Source organism: Micropterus salmoides, unplaced genomic scaffold (genome assembly GCF_014851395.1).
Source record: "Micropterus salmoides isolate LMB-PRFRI ecotype aquatic unplaced genomic scaffold, ASM1485139v1 Ms_hic_scaffold_20, whole genome shotgun sequence".
NCBI lineage: Eukaryota > Metazoa > Chordata > Actinopteri > Centrarchiformes > Centrarchidae > Micropterus > Micropterus salmoides.
In genome coordinates this window covers 19,555,517-19,577,328 of record NW_024041151.1, presented here as the reverse complement: position 1 = coordinate 19,577,328, position 21,812 = coordinate 19,555,517, and the positions used below count along the sequence as shown (strand labels likewise).

Below are 21,812 nucleotides of genomic sequence, written 5' to 3'. Positions count from 1 at the left end.
GGTCTGTATTTCCTTGTAGAGACATCAATATGCCACAAAAATGGATGGGGTCTTTTTGTTGAGAAAAAAAGGCTGTTAGAAATGTAGACGTCAACAGATGCTTTGTTTTCACAGCTACCCTGCTTGAAATAAATATATAGTTCCTTTGATTAATGATAAAAAAAGAGAAAAATACATGTCATGAAAATCCTAGTTATTTTGTTTTGTTTTTTTAAGTCATCTGTTGATTTAAAATACATCACAGTTATGTTTTTGTTTCTGCAGGTGACCTCTGTCTTGGTTTTGGCACTGCACTGTACATAATTTAGCTGACTTGTATTCATCACCAAACATGAATTATTGTATCACTGGTTATATTCAAATAGGCTCACGCAGTCCAGGAGATAAAGCTCACATCCTCTCTGTCATGTGTTGTTGGATCAGAGTTGATATGGGTGCAATATACAGGAGCCAGCATGTGTATGTACATGTATTTATTTCACTGGGGAGAGTCTCTTCAGCAGCTTCTTCCCCTTGGAAAGTAGTCCTTTCTTCTTCTTGTTGGCCAGATCTTGGGAGTCCCGGGGGTCCCGTGGGAGGCGAGGGCCCCTTGTAGGACTGAGGGGTCTCATGGTGCCCGGGAGGAGGGGCCGAACAATCGGGGATGGTGCTCGGACAGGTGTGGCGTCGTTGTCAACCGTGTCTGTGTTTTCTGTGGTAACCTGAGGAGAGAAGCGGTGGGGAGGTGTGGAGGCATGGGGCGGCGTATTACAAATGAAGCAACACTTCCGCACTGCAGACTAGGCCTCTGTCTGTCTGTCTGTCTGTGTTCTGCATTAAACTCCACTAGCTGCTTTTAATGCAGAAGCCAGTGTGATGAAAGTTTTCAAACCGCACTGCTTGTTTTGTGCCAAAAAAAGAGTACAAGAGTTCTCATGTATCTAAACTCTTTACATAATAACCTGCCTTTTATCTAAATCTCAGTGGGCTGAGGTGCATTCACTGACACATAAATGAACAAATTACATTCAAATTTGATAATTAGTAGGAAATTATTTATAATTTATTTATTTATTTCAATTACATTTATGGAAGGTTAGCTAGGAAATACTTTTTCTTTTTGCTAAATGGCAAATGGCAGTCTAGCACAATGTGTGTTTTGATGCAGATCTGGATTCAGATGCAGATTTTAAAAAAGCTGAATATTTTCCACAAAGTAAGAAGAAGAAATAGCATTATGCAGCCATGGCAACAATTTACATTTTCTCTATTAATAATGTATGTTCTTTTTTCTTTCAGTTTCTAGGTATTTATGTTTTTATTATCTACCTCAGAGTGTCCTTATATCATTTGTTTTGTTATCTGTGATTTGGCCGCTGTAACCACTGCTATAAATGTGTTAACAATGCAAATTAAAGTGCAAAGTTTAAACTGAGATCTGCTTTTGGTGTGAACCATAACAATCCAGGGCTTAGAGTATTCAAAATTACTAACTACCTAATAATATTCACACTGAATAGAACTTAAATATTCTCTTAATACTGTATTCAAATGGCCAAATCTATCACCTGCGCTCCTGTTAATCCCTATTACAAAGACAGTACATTTTTGGTATGTTTTCACACACACTCACACACATTGCACATGTGTAGAAGAAACACTTAGGAGAAAGCCATCAAATGTTGAGCACGACATCAGCACACCACACAGCCGGAGAGGTCCACCATCAGTTAGGCCATGAGGGAACATACAGTACAGTCATATACAGTACAACACCCAGGGACACAACTGTAGATACCAGGCTTCTCATCTAATGCAGCAGCTGGATACACAGTTCTGCATTTGTCCACTTTCAGTAAGATTATAGTTTGTATTTTGATATAATGAAATGTCCAATTTCCAGTGTCTAGATTTCTCAGACTCCAAATCGGTCCAAAATGTTTATTGTGTGTTTTATGATGTATCATGATCGCCAATGGGTGAAAAAAATAATGCTATTCAGTATTGTGAGGCAAATACTATAAAAATTTTTACAATTTGAAATAATTATTGTGTACATTTGAAACTGTACCTAATATTTTGGTAACACTCAAACCAAATTTTCCTGATCTGATATGTCACCGTGAACAAAAGCATTACAAAAACACTTGGCAAGTGCTTCCATAATGCAAAGTGTCATTTAGAAGCCTTTGCTGTGACCACAAGCTGTGTGCATTAGAGCCGCAAGTTTGGTATCTCAAGTTGCCAACTTACTGTACAAGGCAGACAGAGCCATTTATGGTGTGAAATGAACAATCTTCTTCTGTTTGTTTGTTTTGTTTTGCCAAGCGGGTGAGGAAAAACAAAAAAGAAATCAGATGTGGCAGCACTGTCGCTAAAACCCACACAACTATGAAAACAACAACAACAACAACAACAACGTCAACAACACCACCAACACACATGAACACAGAGTGCAAAAAAAGAATTGTTTTAATATCCAATTTTTTTCTTTTATTGTTCCATTGTAACAACACAATATGGATGTATCAGTGCTGCGATTAGTTTTGTCTCTCGAGCTCAGAGCAAACATGGCATATCCACTGTCAACAGGGCTGAAAAATAGATTTGATGTGTGTGCAATATACATAAAGGAACAACGCCTCTTTAAGGAAATACAGCAGTCAGGCCAAGAAAGTTATTATAAAATGTATCAAGTTTGAAAAAGGCATGCTTTTCTCTCTTTTTCATCTTTATAGTTTTCTTCTCAAATAATTTATTTCAGTGTCATTGGGTAGCAATTGTTATGTGTTAATAAAGCACTTTCTTCTTATTATCATTATACACAATAACCACAATTTGATTTTGTGTTTCAGTGCAAAGAGGTACCAAATTATCTTGTGTAAGGAATGAGTTCAGCCTTTTTCAAGTCCTCCTTAACCAGTGCTACATGCATAAATCACGCGCAGAGCTCCCACAGTCTATCCTCTCTCTGTCCGTGTCAGGCTTTGCTTCTTCCTTTCTCTGAGACTCAGGAAGGTGTTAACACTGGACTTTTGTCCCCTTTTCCAAAGGGTGAGAAGGAGGGAGGAGGGAGGTTGGGGGTTGTTAGTTTGTAAAGAGTCACCACTGTCACCACATGGACAAACACACACAATGAACAGCACACAGACGGCAAGTGGAGGAAGCGAGAGACGGAAATCAAGAGAGAGGACGGAGGATGGATGAACACAGGGCCTAGCGCTGAGAGCGGCGATGATGATGTACCCGTTTGCCCTCTGAGATGGAGGCGGCAGAGTTGGCAGGGGGCCGGGTTGCAGACTCTTCCTGGGGGTAGTGGGACGGAATATCGGTCAGATACACCTCCACATCATCAGGCACTTCTTCCAGGAAGTTAGAGGGAACCAGGCCACGGTGGCCGTTGATCTCACCCTGTGGATGGAAATGAGGAGAGGAAAGATTTCTGTCAGAGCCACAAGTGGCTGAAAATGATGTACTGTATTTGACAGTGTATGCAACATGTCATGCATATGCACTGTTTAGGCTCTAATTTCTGATGATCCCCTCAGGGCTATAACGGATCATTTAATTTATCTCTTTGTTCTCCAAAATCAGAGTTTAGACAGCAAAATTTACTGCCACTCCCTAGACCTTTTTGTCTGTTTCAAAATTATTAATTTGCAGACTCACCATCTTCTGATTTGTTAAATTAAAGTTTGTTTGACACCATGGCCCTGCCTGTAATCAATCAATGTGCAAACATCTGGACACATTGCTGTTAATCCCCAGGAAAGGCCTGTAAAGGATTAGTTTCACATTTTGGGAAATATGCTTATTGACTCAGTTGCTGAGAGTTTAATGAGAGGATTGATATCACTCTCATGTAAGTGTGTGAAATATGAAGCAAACAGCAGCAGGTTAGCTTAGCTTTACATAAAGGCTGGCTAGCCTGGCTCTGCCAAAAGGAAACACTCACATAATAGAATCCGTCTTCATCAATATCTCCAAAGACAGCCATAATGTCACCAGCACAGAAGGTCAGCTCAGCCTATTAAGAGATAAAGACACAGAAAGGGATATACAAGGAAGTCCACTATGACTTAATCTGTTGTGCCCTTATTTGTTTATGTGGTTATCCTCTGATACAGCTCTTCCTTGAATCTCTAAGTATGTGTGTGCTCAGCAAGGGCTCCTCAGCAGTCAGGGATACCTCCACATCAACATTAGGGGAGCTCTCTCTGGGGTCATAGTCGTACAGAGCCACCATCCTCCTCGAGGCCTGATCTCGACGGAGACCTCTTCTGTTCTGCTCTGGAAGCAATAATAGATGGCATTTTAACAGAAAGTATTTCATCTTGTGTTTTTATCCACTTTTTCAAACTTTTCAACCCCACTGACTCTAAAGGACTTCCATAACTGTGTGTTCAGCCCACACATCTTTACTTGTGCATGAGAGAGAGTATGCTTGCATAGTACCTATTCTGTCCACAGGGGTGCTGAGCGGCAGGAAGCCCTGCTTGATGAGCTGGTCCAATGTCTCCTCGTCCTCCGCTCGTATTTCTGACACCATATTACAGGGTATCAGCCCCATCCTGCCCCTCACTTCTCCTCTGTAAAACCCATCTGTATCTTTATCGCCATACACCTGTTAAGACAAGAGACTGATGTTTAGAGCTTCTGCTTTAAAACATGTGCTATACCTCATTTACAGTGAACGGAGGTCCCTTCAGAAAAATTTCTGAAGATGACTGCAGGACTATCGTGCCAGTGAGTTACATGTTTTTCAGATATGCTGTAGATTAAGTAGCTAGATGTTCAGTGGCATATGCAATTTTATTTTCCTCTTCCTATTTTAAAGGTAAATTCCAAAACAATTTATGCAAAGTTATATCATTGTTTATGACTAAAGTGAATATCACACAGCCCTGCTTCAATCTGAGAGGGCTGTATGAGAATTGTTAGTATAGAATGAATACATACTTTCTGTAGTTACTGCAACTAATGGTCTGTTGATGGAATGCAGCAACTAGTACCTTATAGTTTGGAATTGGATTTACCTTACAGACAAAATAAATGCACAGAGGAAGACAGAATAATCAGGAATGCAGTACATCAGTTTCTGATCTTAATTGTAAACTCCCACCCTAATGATCTGCCCCTCTTTGAAGGGCAGCTCCTCATCAGCTGCATCTGGGTTGGGGGACATGGACAGAGGATCATAGTCAAAGAGGGCCACAAAGATGCGGAAGGACTCCTCTGGCTCTGACTCATCATAGTACGTGGGAGAGCGGCGATCCCGATCCCTGTAGCCATCTTGAACACAGTGAAGGCAAAAAAAAAAAAAGTACATCATCCTGTGTTACTAAATAGAAACAACAAATGAATGTGATGCAACACACTTTGGAGGAGACTTCTGTTTCTTTGCAGAAATGTTTCAAATTTGCAAACGTCAGTTTTATTTTTGACTTGAAGAGAAAATCTTGAAATGCATTTGGTGACAAAACTTGCTGCAAAAAACATTTACAACTACTATGATAAGCAAGTTCATATATTCACAAAGTGATGCACCTTCGCCATGCATCAATCACAGGAAATCAGTGAGGGGATTGTTTTATGCAAGTCTTATTGATTTGATCAGGAAGTTTTGCGTGACAGATTTGATTTTCTTGTTTAGTCATATTTGTACCTGTCAGCACACAGGAAGAAATCTGTGGTCAGTCAACTATTTAAACCATTTACTGTAGCACACACACTCATGCACCCACAGACACACACTTGCGCACATATTTTTACATTTTGTTTTGTTTTTACATTTGAATATACAGTGAGACAAATGGGGAGCAAGACAAACCATTGTGCAAAATACAGCTTGTGATTCGTGGATGTGACACAACACCAGAAAGACACAAGACTCTGACATGCACGCTATGAAAAGTAAATTAAAAAAATGCACCTAAAGATAAAGATACACCTCCAACTCTATTTTCACTTCATATAAAAACAAAAGTGAAAGGTATAAAGCAAAAATCTAAAACTTCCCACAAATTGCCAACCCTTGTAGCAGCAAGAGGTCCAAAGCAGAGATGGCAGAGTTGTTGTGGAAGCCTGTCATTTATTTCAATCTGGCATTGCAATATTTGGAAAATGCACCAGCTAGCAAAGTGTGATACTGCTGGGCCAAAGCTTTATTTTGGTGCTTGAAAATACAAGCATGATGTGAAATGCATTGCTCCCAGGTGAGCATATGCCGACCTACAGAGGGTTTACTGTATCGACGTGGTACCAGGAAGGGAAAAAAAGGAACAACTGCATTTCCAACAGCTGATATTTCAAACTCCAATATAGAAAGAAACTCAAACGTCTAAAGAAAACAACAAAGCAGTGAATGTGTAGTCATTCTTTAATGTCTACCACTAATATTTCTTCAAAATCTCATGCATGACTGCTCTCATTATGTGTAGTAGTGTGGTTGCACCACGAAGGGAACGGGGTTAGCAGGCATCTGGAGTTCAGTGCAGTGAGTGAGGCATTCTCTGTGCAGTCAATCAATCATTTATCATCTGCAACTGTGGAAACGTTCATCCTGGACCCCAGGTATGGCTTGCCAGAGGGTCCACCATTTCAGTGCAGTGCGGTCATGCTGTTCAACTGTAAGCATAATAATAGCTATTATTATTTCAGACAGAAAAACAGGCACTTGCAAGTGTCCACAGCTACGTCGTGCCATTTGCCAGTTGCTGGTGGCAATGTTGTTGCCATGCTGTGGTGGTAAAAAACAGGACTGCAGGCACATACCATGGGGAGACCTGGTGCCGCCCATGTGCCTGCGGGATGACCACGTCCTGTGCCGAGCTACTCTGCCATAGTAAACATCCTCGTTGATTGGGGAGAGGTTTCCCTCACTGTTATTCTCAGAGGTTACCTCTACAGGAAACACCAGTTAGAGGGTGATGGGGTTACAATGCAAAGCTCAACATTCCCCTCCCAAAAAGTCAACTAAAGATGTGTGGTGCCACCTAAAGCTTCTTATTGCTTAGACAAAAGGTAATCCCAAATACACACAGGAAAGGAACTATGATAAAACCGTCATGCTTGTCAGATTCTTTATCAGAGTAGACTAACGCATCAATGGGTAGTGCATCTGTGCGCAGCAGTTTAAGAAAACTGTCAGCTTGTTGCATCATAATAATCTATACAAGATCAAACTTGTGTTCCAAGTAGTGAAGAGCATGAGCATGATTCATAGACACAGAGGTGATCTGGAGACACAGAGAAGCTCATGAAGGTTCTACCAGGGCAACAAACACTACTGTTCCACATAAAAACATCAAAATTATCCCTTCCATTCTCTCTAGCCCCCTGCCTATACTGACCAATGGAGGGGACCATTAGAGGTCGTCTCTGAGGCTGGGAGCCGCCATGATGAATTCTTCTCCCGGTCTCACGGTCATGACGGCCTCCAGCCGGAGTGTTCGTCTGAAACGCACATAAACACAGAAGACATTCACAAACATTAAACATTCTTGCTCACAGACACGCGGACATAGTCACAAACAATATGTGAAACAAAGCACATCGACATACTCGTACAAATTGTATGTAAACAAAATCATGCAGCACTCACAGGCAGGCACACTGAAACACAAACGCATAGACACACACTCAAACACACACAAGCCCACGGGAAATTTTAACATTCCAAATTAAGTAAATACTGATAATACACTACTGAATTCAAATGTTTTTAAAAAGAAATGTGTTGTCTCCCTTCACGCCACTAAACTGTTCAAACCAAGCCTCCACCTGTGCGTCTCTCCAAGTTGCTCAACACATTCAAACCCGGTTTCTTTCTCTGTTTCTCTCCATGGTGCCGAAACATTAAAGGTGCTTTCAGACAGCAGGGGGGTGCCGCTGTGGCTGCAGCCTGGCGACATCAATGTTCTGTATTTTGAATCTGCAACGTGGCTCCAGGCTTTCTTCGATCCTACTGATAGCCTGTACCATACGCGTATCCTGCTGCTATCCACCTAGCATAATCTCAACCCATCTAAATAGAGAGGATTGCATCTTAAAATGGTTAGCAATATGATATAATAACTTATATCACAAACACTTATTCACACTGGATTGTGAAGATGTTGCTCCAGTACCGTTTCGCTTCACTGATATGTTGAAATGCTGCCTGAAAGCTTCAAAGCCCAGTCTTTCTCTCTCTGTTTCTCTCCATGGTGCTGAAACCCAGTTTATTTTCTCTTTATTTTTCTATAAATTTGAACTAAACTCAGCACACACACACTAACAACACATATCAAATGCAAGTCAAGGCAGCAGTCTCAATTGAAGTATCTGTGCCTGTGCAGTTCACAAAATAATAATAAATTTGGGTGGTTATGACTCTTGGGTTTTAGAATAAGTGCAAAGAACTGCACCTTGGGTGTGTTGTGCGAGTTGCGTCGGCGTCCCTCTTCCAGCTGCATCTCAGAGTACAGCTCCTCCTCATCCTCTTCCATGATGTCAGACAGGTCAGAGCCCCGGCTGCTTTCGCTGTGATAATCTTCATTGTGACTATAGTGAGGCTTTTGGCAGTCACACACACAAACACAAACACACAGACGCAATTGTTTAAGTCCACATACATACATACACACACGTACATGCACACACCAAACACACATGGATGGGCGAACACACGCACATGAACACAGCACAGAGACACGGGCAAAGGAGTGTATGCATGCAACCACTCAGACATGCGTGCGCGCACACACGCGTCCAAACATACACACACGTAAGAGGCTTTGTATTTAAAAACACATTGGGGCTGGTGTTCAAAAGAAGGGAAAAGATCCATGACTCTTCACGTTGTTCTTACCGGCCTCCCCAGCTCAGAGCCTCTGAGGAACTCATCAACGGAGGGTCCTCTCCGTCGGCCGTGCACAAAGCCTTCTTCATCTTCCTCTTCCTCATCAGAGTGATGCTGGGGAAATGAATGACCCTGCTCTCCGTATCTGCCCTGCCTCCTGTCCCCCTGAAAACATGCATGATAAGTGAGGATTGTGAGGAACAGGGGGAGGACAGCGGCATTTCATTATTGTATTGTATTTGATGAGAACTTGATCTTTATAGTTTTTATTAATTCAACAAAGCATTCTGCTCTGTCCTTGTCATCTAAGGAAGGGTTAAAATCAAGGGCAACTGGACTTGGTTGAAGATACACTGCGACACCACTTCTCCCCCACTCAGGTGAAGATGCCAACAATGGTCATTCAGACTTGGCCTCGACCAAAAGGACTGTCGTTACAACAGCCAGGAACACTAACGAACCAGCAGTATTGATCATCTTGACAACAACCCCACAGAGATTAAATAGCTGAGTTTCTCTACCATATCTGAAGAAGTCTCTCGGATGAGGGACAAAATGCCTTAAAGTCCAGTTTCGCTTGATTTTAACCTCCCTTGGATAACTATGACCTGGATAACTGAGAACCTTCACAGACATACTAAAAGTCATAAGAATCTAAATATCGTTTTTTACATTTTACATTTTCATCAGACCTTGCCACTTTCTGCTGCCACCCTCTGCGCTGCTTCTCGGGCGATAGCTTTGGCCACAGTGTCCGGGATAAGCGTGCCCCGTGGCTGCGGAAGAATCCTCTGGGGGGATGGGGAGCGCGGATTGGGAGGGGGCGGGGCCTCAAGGGTGTGGCCTTGCGTTGGCACAGGAGGCTGGGAAGAGGGAGAGCGTGTGGGGTCCCAGCCAGGCTGGCCAGGTGGAATAGCTCCCCCGTGGTGGGTCGCGTGCTCTTTGGCATCCAGGTCTCTGGCACATACTGGTCTCTGAGGTATAGGGTGGTGTTGGGGATGGGGTAGCAGAGGCAGTTGGTGCTGGGGCCTGGGACCTTGGTGGGGCGGGTGAGGCTGAAGATGTAGGGGCTGGGGTTGAGGATGTGGGGGTCGAAGCATGGGTTGCGTGGGTCCACCTGGATGGGGAAGTCTGGGATGGGGTTGAGGGTGTGGAGGATGTGGTTGTCCAAGTGCCTGGGGTGGAGGAGGAAGTTGGGGTGTGGCATGAGGCAGGTGAGGGGATTGGAGGTGGGGTTGAGGATGAGGGTGTGGAGGGGGGCCTGCGTGGGGGTGCATTGGTGGTGGCAGGGGAAGCGCAGGTAGAGGCACGAGCAGGTTGTTTGGAATGACGGCGACTTGGGAGTCCTGGGATTCTCCCTGTACTGACAGCGTCCTTACGATGACTTCCCTGGCCTCCAGGCACTGAATCCTTGTCAGCTCAACAGTAACGTAGTCTGCCATTGGGTACAACACCTCAGCAATCTGGATTTACAAAGACAAAATAAAGTGTTAACATCAACAGAAGCTTCATAATCATTTTTAACACCTGGAAACATCAGTATCATAATCAATACATCAGAGGTGAAAACATGATCACACCCCTTTAGGATGCATCCAATTTTAATGAAATGTCTAGAGACCTAATACTCTTTCCTCTTGTGCCACCCTCAGGACAATGTTTCAGCCCCACTACTTGTAAGACTCCAACACTAACATGTTCTTGAAAATGGTTAGTAGTAGTAGTAGTTGTCTTTGTTCTCAGTAACCAACACACATTTTTCATTGTTGTGCCAGTTTGTGAAGGATATATTAAGGCAAATGTTGGTTGTTTGTCTATGTGTGGCTCTGTGATGGATTGGCAACCTGTCCAGGGTGTACCCCGCCTTTCGCCTGATGTCAGCTGGGATAGGCTCCAGCCCCCCGCGACCCTGCATGCAGGATAAGCGGTTGACGATGGATGGATGGATGGATGGATGGATGGATATTAAGGCAGAAAACATTGTGCTATCAAACTTTCAGAATAGTGTGTTGATTTACTTTGGCAGTCACCAGAGGGAGTGAGAGACCTCTCTAAGACATTCACAGGACCCAGATTGAGAGTCTTGCACTGAACATGAATCACAAGTAGGTGGCACTGCTGCGTGCACTGAGGGCACTGATGACATAATGCTAACTCAACAACAGAGGCTATTACAGTCCCATCTGTGATGTATGTTATCATGTTTCAGCTGGATTCGATATGATTAAACAACTCACACAGTGTTTTACATACGTTATTTGTGTACTACATGTACACATGTGCAAACATGGAACCCATATGCTTGTGAATTATCAAAAAATTTTTCCCAAGGTAACATAATACTGTACAAAGTCAATTTAAAGTCTAATCATAACTGATGCCTTCAACCCAAGATACCTTTTCGCAGAGTGAGCTAGTGAGTGCACCCTTCACATTTGTGTAAATATTTGATTATATCTTTTCATGTGACAACACTGAAGAAATGACATTTCACTACAATGTAAAGTAGTGAGTGTACAGCTTGTATAACAGTGTAAATTTGCTGTCCCCTCAAATAACACATCACACAGTCATTAATGTCTAAAACGCAGTGTGAAAATGTCCAAATTGGGCCCAAAGTGTCAATATTTTGTATGGCTTTTGTATGTATGTACCATTATTTTCCAGCACTGCCTAAACTCTCTTGGGCATGGAATTCACCAGAGCTTCACAGTTTGCCACTGGAGTCCTCTTCCACTCATCATGGTGCTGATGGATTCTGTAGACCTAATGCTCCTCCACCTTCCGTTTGAGGATGCCCCACAGATGCTCAATAGGGTTTAGGCCTGGAGACACGATTGGCCAGTCCACCACCACCCTCAGCTTCTTTAGCAAGGCAGTGGTTGTCTTGGAGGTGTGTTTGGGGTCTTATCATGTTGGAATACTGCCCTGCGGCCCAGTCTCCAAAAGGGAGGAGCTCATGCTCTGCTATGTCTCAGTCCATATTGGCATTCATGGTTCCCCAGTGCCAGCAGCACTCATGCAGCCCCAGACCATGACACTTCCACCACCATGCTTGACTGTAGACACACTTGTCTTTGTACACCTCACCTAGTTTATCTTGGTCTCATCAGACCACAGGACATGGTTCCAGTAATCCATGTCTTTAGCTTGCTTGTCTTTAGCAAACTGTTCGCGGCCGTTCTTGTGCATCATATTTAGAAGAGGCTTCCTTCTGGGATGACAGCCATGCAGACCAATTTGATGCAGTGTGCGGCGTATGGTCTGAGCACTGACAGGGTGACCCCCACCCCTTCAACCTCTGCAGCAATGCTGGCAGCACTCACTATTTGCCAAAGACAACCTCTGGATATGACGCTGAGCACGTGCACTCAACTTCTTTGGTCAACCATGGTGGGGACTGTTTTGAGAGGAACCTGTCCTGTTGAACCGCTGTATGGTCTTGGCCACCGTGCTGCAGCTCAGTTTCAGGGTCTTGGCAATCTTCTTATAGCCTAGGCCATCTTTATGCAGAGCAGCCATTCTTTTTTTCAGATCCTCAGAGAGTTCAGAGGCTATTACAGTCCCATCTGTGATGTATGTTATCATGTTTCAGCTGGATTCGATATGATTAAACAACTCACACAGTGTTTTACATACGTTATTTGTGTACTACATGTACACATGTGCAAACATGGAACCCATATGCTTGTGAATTATCAAAAAATTTTTCCCAAGGTAACATAATACTGTACAAAGTCAATTTAAAGTCTAATCATAACTGATGCCTTCAACCCAAGATACCTTTTCGCAGAGTGAGCTAGTGAGTGCACCCTTCACATTTGTGTAAATATTTGATTATATCTTTTCATGTGACAACACTGAAGAAATGACATTTCACTACAATGTAAAGTAGTGAGTGTACAGCTTGTATAACAGTGTAAATTTGCTGTCCCCTCAAAATAACACATCACACAGTCATTAATGTCTAAAACGCAGTGTGAAAATGTCCAAATTGGGCCCAAAGTGTCAATATTTTGTATGGCTTTTGTATGTATGTACCATTATTTTCCAGCACTGCCTAAACTCTCTTGGGCATGGAATTCACCAGAGCTTCACAGTTTGCCACTGGAGTCCTCTTCCACTCATCATGGTGCTGATGGATTCTGTAGACCTAATGCTCCTCCACCTTCCGTTTGAGGATGCCCCACAGATGCTCAATAGGGTTTAGGCCTGGAGACACGATTGGCCAGTCCACCACCACCCTCAGCTTCTTTAGCAAGGCAGTGGTTGTCTTGGAGGTGTGTTTGGGGTCTTATCATGTTGGAATACTGCCCTGCGGCCCAGTCTCCAAAAGGGAGGAGCTCATGCTCTGCTATGTCTCAGTCCATATTGGCATTCATGGTTCCCCAGTGCCAGCAGCACTCATGCAGCCCCAGACCATGACACTTCCACCACCATGCTTGACTGTAGACACACTTGTCTTTGTACACCTCACCTAGTTTATCTTGGTCTCATCAGACCACAGGACATGGTTCCAGTAATCCATGTCTTTAGCTTGCTTGTCTTTAGCAAACTGTTCGCGGCCGTTCTTGTGCATCATATTTAGAAGAGGCTTCCTTCTGGGATGACAGCCATGCAGACCAATTTGATGCAGTGTGCGGCGTATGGTCTGAGCACTGACAGGGTGACCCCCACCCCTTCAACCTCTGCAGCAATGCTGGCAGCACTCACTATTTGCCAAAGACAACCTCTGGATATGACGCTGAGCACGTGCACTCAACTTCTTTGGTCAACCATGGTGGGGACTGTTTTGAGAGGAACCTGTCCTGTTGAACCGCTGTATGGTCTTGGCCACCGTGCTGCAGCTCAGTTTCAGGGTCTTGGCAATCTTCTTATAGCCTAGGCCATCTTTATGCAGAGCAGCCATTCTTTTTTTCAGATCCTCAGAGAGTTCTGTGGCATGAGGTGCCATGTTGAACTTCCAGTGACCAGTATGAGGGAGTGTGAGAGCGATAACACCAAATTTAACACACCTACTCCCCATTCACACCTGACACGCTAGGGAAAATGGCTAATTGGGCTCAATTTGGACATTTTCACTTATGGGCGTACTCACTTTTGTTGCCGGTGGTTTAGACATTAATGGCTGTGTGATGTGTTATTTTGAGGGGGCAGCAAATTTACACTGTTATACAACCTTACACTCACTACTTTACATTGTAGCAAAGTGTAACAAATTTCTTCAGTGTTGTCACATGAAAAGATATAATCAAATATTTACAAAAATGTGAGGGGTGTACTCACTTTTGTGAGATGCTGTAGTGTTGGTCAGTAATATTAACTCTTGCTAACTCACCCTCTGTCCTTTAGTGCAGACTGCGTAGCCAACAACGTTTGCCCCATTAGATGTGCCCGTGGGAGAGAGGACAGGGGGCTTCCAGCGGACCTGTAGGATTCCTGGAGCCTGCCCACAGTGCACCTGTACATCTTGGGGAGGCTGGGGAGGGCCTGGAGGGTAAAAGAACAAGTAAAAGGAAAACATTTTTTTTTAAATGTATATATTAATTAATATTTTGAACTATTTTAAAATCACTAATATATAAACAAGAGGAAAGGGTGGGAAGCATTCCTCAAATGCACAAAATGGCACACACACAACCATGCACGGAAATGCTAACATACAAGGGAGGGGGTGAAGTGGTGGGAGGATTCAGGAAACAACTCGGTTAATTCATAATTTGCCCTGCATATCTAAATTTGGGAAAGAATTACATAACACCTTATTTAGACTTTGTAGAGATATACAGTTCATGGGGATATTTGTGACATTGCTAGTGGGGGACATTAAGAAGTAGTTTTGTGCTGTGTTTATAAAATGGAATTTAATAAGTTAATAAGCTGCTACACTAACATTGTCTAATATAAGATACTTCAAATAAACTGAGTTGAAAAATTTAATCCTCTTAATGTAGCAGTATTTTTTCAAAATATTTTCAGAACTATATGTTCAGATTGCACTCCTCTGGTCTGGTACTACCATACCCCTGTACTACTATTTATGAAAGAAGAAAAAAAATGAAGGAACATAAAACATAAAACAATGTGCGCTTCTGTGCCTCTTGGGAGAAGCACAGTTGTCTCTGCATGCAGGACACAATCCAGAGAGTCTGACCACAGCCCATTCTTTGTCTTCCGCTCTCCTTGATCAATAGATAAAACATGCACAACCGCATTCAAACAGAAGCAAATGCACACTCATACAAAATGGTGATTTCAGTGGAGTGGCACTGCTTTATATAGCACTGGTTACTAAAGGCTAGACTATAGGCTGAGGAAATGACTCATCAGAATAATTAAGGATCATATCTTGTGATGCGTGGCTGTTCTCTAATTAGTGATGTGCTCAGTGCAGTAAGCAAACTTGGGCAAAATTGCATTTGAATTTGGTTTTAAAAACTGTGTGTTTAAATTTCAAACTATATGTGAATGACAACATTGTTTGTTGATAGAAAATGTTTTTTAATCTCTGAACCATAAAAAATGCCATTTTGCCCAGATCCCTTAATTGATTGCTTATCTTGAACAATATACCATACTCTGTCTCAGTTTCATGACTATAACCCTCTTCCAAATGTATCATAGTACTAATGTCATCTCTGCCCATTGGTTTTGAACAGAAGTAAATCATTTAGCGCCAAGATACAGAATATGAGAAACCCAGCCCAGGACTGATGTTTCATTCTGACCTGTTCTGCAATATGGTGTTGGACCTAGACAAAATACAATACACAACAGTGGCATGGTAAGGCATTGTACTGTACTCTTCTACAGCACAGTACAGTAACCTAAAAATTGATATAGCATTATTATTGATACAGTATCTCTATGTATAGAAATGAGCTCTGCTGACCTGCAGCCTGAGTGCAGAACTCCACACCAGCGTCTTTCCGCTCTCTCTGCTCCAGCGGCAGTTGCCATGGCACCTGGTGCGGCTGTGCCACCACCGTCACTTTGTACACTGTCAGGGGCTTCAAGTTGAGGAACCGTAGTCTATACCTTCCTGGCTTTACCACTGCATGCTCTACCCCGTCCAAGAACACGGTGTGGCCATAGTTACTGTTGCTAGGCAACCAGGAGAGTTCAGCAGTGTCACGCTGGATGTCATCCACCCGCAGACCACACGGTGCCACCACCACGTTGGCTCCCACCAGCACGGTGCAGCGCAGCTCATCTGACAGGCCCCGGTCCGTGACACTCTGGACCGACACACGATGAACGCAGCCGTCCAGGTCCAGCTTCTCCAGCAAACACTTCGTCCGCCCACCGTACACTATGCTGGCACGAAGCTCCCCGTCTACTAACACATTATAGCCAGAGATGCTCCCCCAGCCCAAAGGCACTAGTGGAGGCTCCCAGGCCACAATGACACTCCGTGCCAGCTGCTTGATCAAAGAGATCTTTCTGGGATAAGGCACAACATCTTCAGCCAGGTCCTCAAGGTCCAGAGGCCCCCCTGTCCCATTGCTACAGGGAACCAAGGCGTTAGCTGATCCCAGGAGGCCATCCTGGGAGGCACCTCCATCCACTGCCATCAAGGCCAGGGGTGCATGGTCCAGTGTGCCCAGGTCTTCCCCTCCATCCCCACACTGAATTGCTAGTTTTTCCTTATCCTGGACAAATTCCACAAAGTTGGAAGGAACAAGTCCTCGTTGGCCATCCAGCAGCTCCCCTGTGACACAGAAAGAAGTAGAAATGCAGGTGTAGAAGATAATAAATTTGTGTATCCTTCTTCGTATTTATGTTGACGAACAAAAAGCCTAATGCCAACTACCTAAAAATACTACCCTTAAGCAACTGTCTCTACAGGAAATCACAACAGTCCCTTTGTGATGCCTCCTGCAAATGTTAAAATTAGGCTTCACTAATGGCTCCTTCCAAGACAACAAAAGGAAAGCTGTAACTTGAATACACATAATCATCAGTAAGAGCTATTTTCCTTGTGGGGTGGGAATGAGTCAGTGAGTGAGAGAGGGGAGATATGTAAACGTATGTTCTATTCCCTATGATGCAAGATGAACCACAGGTTCTCTGATGCTGTCTTTTAAACTCTCTCCATTAAACACAGAACTGGGAAAACACCCCTTTTCAACATTTCAAAGAACTTGAACTTTAGATCACTGCTTTTGAACTTTTCGAGGAACACCCCTGAGTATGCAGATGCTGCGGTCAATGCAGAAAAAAACCCAATATAGAGTTGCACAATGTGTTTTTTTTTCCCAAAGGGAAGAAGTTTGTCCCGTCCTTCAATCCCTTTTTCCACAGGGGCCTTGGAGACCATAAGACCATATGTGTATTTCTGCGTATTTGTGTGTGGGTGAGTGTGCGTGTTGTTTGTGTGTGCTGATGATTAAGCTGAGCCCTGCTGGATTAGTCATCAAGCTAAAAGGGACCAAGGTCCCATCTTGACAACAGCTTGGTCTGAGGCCCAAGTCTCCCTCCTGCATGGTAAATACAAGGCTCCTCCACGATGTCATGCAATCTCACCGCCCACAGCTAATGAATCACTGCAGCTGAGTACTACTGTGTCTGTAGCAGGCTGTCTGCAGGATTGCTAGCTAGGGGGATTAGGATTGCCTCTGATGGAGAAGGCTTCATAATTCTGAAGAGATTAGACAGCGAGTCACTCCAATCACCAGTAAGAAAAAAGTGTACAGGATTTCTTCTTATGCTTACATGCAGGTGTAGCCAAAATAATGTAATCCCCTAGTGGACAAAACTTTAAAGTAACTAATACTGATACAAAGGTGGGCAACTTTAATATTTGAGCTTTCAAACCGACATTTGACAATCTGAAGATCGATCAATCAAAAACTAACATCAAATGACCGCAAAATGATCTGATATCTCAAAGGGAACATTCTTGAAAACCATGGCCAAATACAGACACACTTCACTGACAAAGAATAGGTGAGTTCACAAGGTGAAAATAACCAGCAGGGATATGACAGACATACTGCAACTTTCATGCAACCCAACAAAAGCCACCTTTGTAGCAGTGTTTACAATGAAGATTGAGTCTGTCTCACACATACAGTACAAAGTCACCAAAATTTACTGAAAAGTGACTTGGAAGGGAACAATATATGTCATGGACAGCTTGTAATAAATGTCATTGTGCATATACAACAATTTACATATACCCAATATACAATACTGTCCTATAATAGTCAATGCTTTAAAAAACACGGTCATTTTAGACTGTTGAAGGGATTTAAATGGCACATAGAATACTGTACATAGAGCAAAGCCACTGGGGCATGATTGTGCGCTGACAAACACTTCTTGGCATTTTGTCTCATTGTGAGATAATTAATACGCAATGATGCACACGCTTGTTGTGCTTGTCAAGCATTCTCTGCTACAGCAGCAGACAGGCACTCAGGCAAAATCATAGACCTAGAAAAGCAAAAACGGACACCTACTGCTGTACTGTAATATTTGATGTTTTGACTGCAATATTGAAATAGCGTCTTTTACTTCTCACCTTCATAGAAGCCATCATCGTCCATGTTTCCATAGACGTACAGATACTTTCCAGCCACAAGGGGTAGTTCTGCTTCAGGATGCTCGTTCGGTCCATCATAAGGGTTGTAACTGAAAGGAGAAATGTTCACTTTTTTAGTTTTCCTTTTTCATTCATTTGTAAATCAAGGTGCTCTTAGTTGGTAAACTTAAAAAGATTATGTCCAATAAAATCAACAGATTACTGTCGCTGGTGTTATTCACCTGTAACGGGCAGTGCAAAGGCGGACCTGGCCTGTGTAGCGAGGCTTGGACCTGGGTGATGGGCTGACCTCATCCTCCATCTACATAACCAGAGATAAATGTCATTCACGTTTACATGTACTATTCATAATTAAGATTCAACCCAAGAGTAAGCAAAGTACACCATTAAGTTTGAATATATAACTATATAGGTCAACCTAACCAGGGTAATGTGGAGAACGGAGAAAACTTAAGGCTGTCTTAAAGACATGATAAGTTATCCATGCATTAATGTGATTGAATTTAGTGATGTGGAGACCCACCTCTAACAGGGTCAGCTTTCGAGGGCTGCTGGGGCGGTCCGTTTTCACGGGGCTGAATTTGACAGACAGCAGTTCTGGTCTTTCTCTGTCTCCAGTCTGTGGTATGCAGGGCAAGAACTGGGAGATCAGAAGCGGCGTGTTTGCCGCGCTCTCATCGCCTGGGAGACATTGATTTCCATAGCAAATAAAGAGCAACTGTCATTCTTCTGCACCCATTTGCTGCTCATTGCACAGCTATTGATCTCCTGTTGAAGCGAGTGTACAGCAAACACTCTTCATGGCAAAGGCTATTCCACCCCCATCAACACCTCACATCTGCAATGCATTCGTCCTTAAATACCACTCAGGTCCTCTGGGGAAAAAACACACTTGAAAGAAAATGCAGGAAATACAAAACAGAAAACTGCAGTCTAAGAGTGCGAACAACTGAATTCCTTAAGGAAATTAAAGTAAGTCAACAACATGGATCCACTGTATCAGTGGGTTCTTGTGGTTCGTGAGTGAGTAATATTATGCATTAGCACAAAAGCATCAGTGAGTCTGTTTCAAGTGAAGAGAAAGATAAAACAGGATTGCCAGCGCTTCAAAGACCTCTGGTCTGTGCCAGACTGTATAAATCTACATCGCTGTATCTGCTGGCTCTGCAGGTTGCACTATGTGTGAATACTAATGTTTTAAACAACAGTCATGTCATACATCAGGCCTGTGATCAATTAGGGTAGATATTGATCACGAATAAGCAGTATTGCCATTAACGATGTCCAGCTCTGGTCAGGAGTGAGCTGGTCCAGCTATAATGTGAGTTGTCTGGGGATTATCTCACTCTGGCTCTGGTTTCATTCTGATCATAAGCCTTTTGATCACATGTAATTTGGTGGATGCTTTTATCTGGACTGTCTAGAGCGTTAAGATTGGGTGGACCCCACTGGCAGTGGGACGTTTAACACCCTTAGCCTTAGTAACATTATCTCACTATACTGATTTTGCATTGCACTCCTATAATAGCCTCTGTGCGTCTATAGTCAGACGCACAGATGCACAGTTTAAAAAAAATGAAAGGTCAAGATTAATGCAGCAGAACCAGAGATATCACCTTTTTTATTTTTCCACAAGTTCTTTTTTCTTGCGTACACCTGGTAATATAAGTATTAACCAAAATGCAACTCAACAGTTTGGTCAGATATTTGGGAGTGCAATGTTAGTAGTGCCTAATGTAGCCTCAAGCTGCTAGCTTCAAGAAGAGATAAGTAGCGGCTACAGTCCTGATGTTCAAATCAGATTTTCTGCAGCTCCCTCTGGAGCTACAACTTTTTTTTACATATACAATAGTTCTCCCCAAGACCTGTGAACAGATGATGTGATGTGATGTGCAATCTATTGAGTCCCCTCTAAAGCACACAGTGCCACACTCAGCATTGAGTAAAGATATAAAATCATCAATCATAGATATAAACCATCAGAAACACCGATACTGCTAATAATAACAATAATCATGATCATACATTGTAAAATATAAATAAAAAATTAAAATATATATAAAATATAACCACATATTTTTTTCAACTACTCAAAACTGTTTGAGCTGAGACCACTGACCCACCTGCCTCAGGATGGGCTTCAAATCCAATGGTGACTTGTGAGAGTTCCTTCTCTGTTGAGACGGGGATCTGGGATAAGGATGTGGGATTAATTTTAAGGTCCACAGTATCTGATTGCAAATGGAAATTCAGCAGCTCTTTGGACCGCTGGTGGTAGTGTTCACTCTGTGACCTGCATTTCTGCTCCAGGTCACAAACCTTGACCTTTGACAGAAAACAAAGAGAACAGAAGTGAAGAGTGAAACATGAGAGGAAATATAGTGTAACACACAAAGCATGGAGTGTGCTTTATCACAAGTAATGTTCAGATAAGAATTCCCTGAAGAATAGCGAATAATGTATCTATTAATGCTGATGAAATAAAGAACCAATTAGTAAAGAGCCCTTTTTGAGCCTATGGCAGCATGTTATAGTGAAATCACTTCAGTCTAATCAAAGCATATGGAGGTATAGTCAACTGCACTGCTGCAGCTGCTGATACATAACACTGCTAAACTCTGATAAAAGCCTGAGTGCTGCAAAAGAGGATTAGAAAACTTGCAGTATAGACATTAAGATGTCATATCATAGATATCATTTCAGAGGAAGTCAAGGAAGATGGATGCGGTGCACAGTGAGTATAGTAGTACTCAATCTCATTCAGTACAATATGGGTTCTTTCCACTAAAGCCTTTGAAAGCTTTAGTGATTCACACATGCAACTGAAAGGAGAAGCTAATCAGGGAGGAAAATAAATACCTGAAACATTCTGTCCTTATTGTTCTGTTCAGACAAAAAGGAGGGAAACAGAAAAAAGTAAAGAAAGAAGAAAAATGTAAAGAAAAAACATACTGAAGAACAAAACACTAAATGCCATTATAACTGATACAAAGAAGGGAAAGAAGAATGTAAAACAATCATATATTTATCAGTGCAGATAAATATGCAAAAGCAACACAAACTGAAAGTAAAAGGATGTAAAAAAGAAAGACATATGTTTGTCAAACTAAAACAACACAAAATGATTGAGGAGTGTGGTTTCACAGGAAACAGAATGCAGAGGATTTTTTGTTTGAACCTGTTTTAAAGTGTGTGTTTGCCCATTAGTGTAGAGCAGGGGTTGGCATATAAGTCTGATTTGATCCGCATTCATAAACCTTTTCCCTAAGGAAATTCAGGGGAATCCAATCACACGTTTACTGACGGCTTTTTCAGAGGTGTGTCAAGCAGGCCAGATCTCTTTTGAATGTCATTCAGAACTTTTCAAAGTAAAAGCTCTCAATAAACTCAACATGAGGCATTGCTGCAAAAAAACATTCGTGTTTAAGAGACAATACAATAATT

The 21,812-nt window shown here is 42.6% G+C and overlaps 1 protein-coding gene across 8 annotated transcripts in view; it reads right to left on the bottom strand.

The window, feature by feature from the left end:
• Window positions 1-2,433: 2,433 nt before the first annotated feature.
• The window catches only part of LOC119914570 (RIMS-binding protein 2-like), a 66,161-nt gene continuing 46,782 nt past the window's right edge, over window positions 2,434-21,812 (bottom strand). For 3 of the 8 annotated variants that reach the window (XM_038733947.1, XM_038733946.1, XM_038733945.1), the window contains 16 exons: window positions 20,492-20,693; window positions 18,892-19,049; window positions 18,590-18,669; window positions 18,348-18,457; window positions 15,714-16,532; window positions 14,160-14,311; window positions 9,514-10,284; window positions 8,831-8,986; window positions 8,388-8,534; window positions 7,332-7,434; window positions 6,754-6,882; window positions 5,102-5,271; window positions 4,435-4,603; window positions 4,169-4,269; window positions 3,935-4,006; window positions 2,434-3,390 (listed from right to left, as the gene is read on the bottom strand). In XM_038733947.1, coding sequence (XP_038589875.1) covers window positions 3,196-3,390; window positions 3,935-4,006; window positions 4,169-4,269; window positions 4,435-4,603; window positions 5,102-5,271; window positions 6,754-6,882; window positions 7,332-7,434; window positions 8,388-8,534; window positions 8,831-8,986; window positions 9,514-10,284; window positions 14,160-14,311; window positions 15,714-16,532; window positions 18,348-18,457; window positions 18,590-18,669; window positions 18,892-19,049; window positions 20,492-20,693 — 3,534 coding nt within the window. In that variant the 3' untranslated portion in view covers window positions 2,434-3,195. Of the gene's footprint in view, window positions 3,391-3,934; window positions 4,007-4,168; window positions 4,270-4,434; window positions 4,604-5,101; window positions 5,272-5,678; window positions 6,607-6,753; window positions 6,883-7,331; window positions 7,435-8,387; window positions 8,535-8,830; window positions 8,987-9,513; window positions 10,285-14,159; window positions 14,312-15,713; window positions 16,533-18,347; window positions 18,458-18,589; window positions 18,670-18,891; window positions 19,050-20,491; window positions 20,694-21,812 lie in introns of those variants that run through there. The other 5 variants (XM_038733949.1, XM_038733948.1, XM_038733950.1 and 2 more) reach the window with 5 other exon arrangements.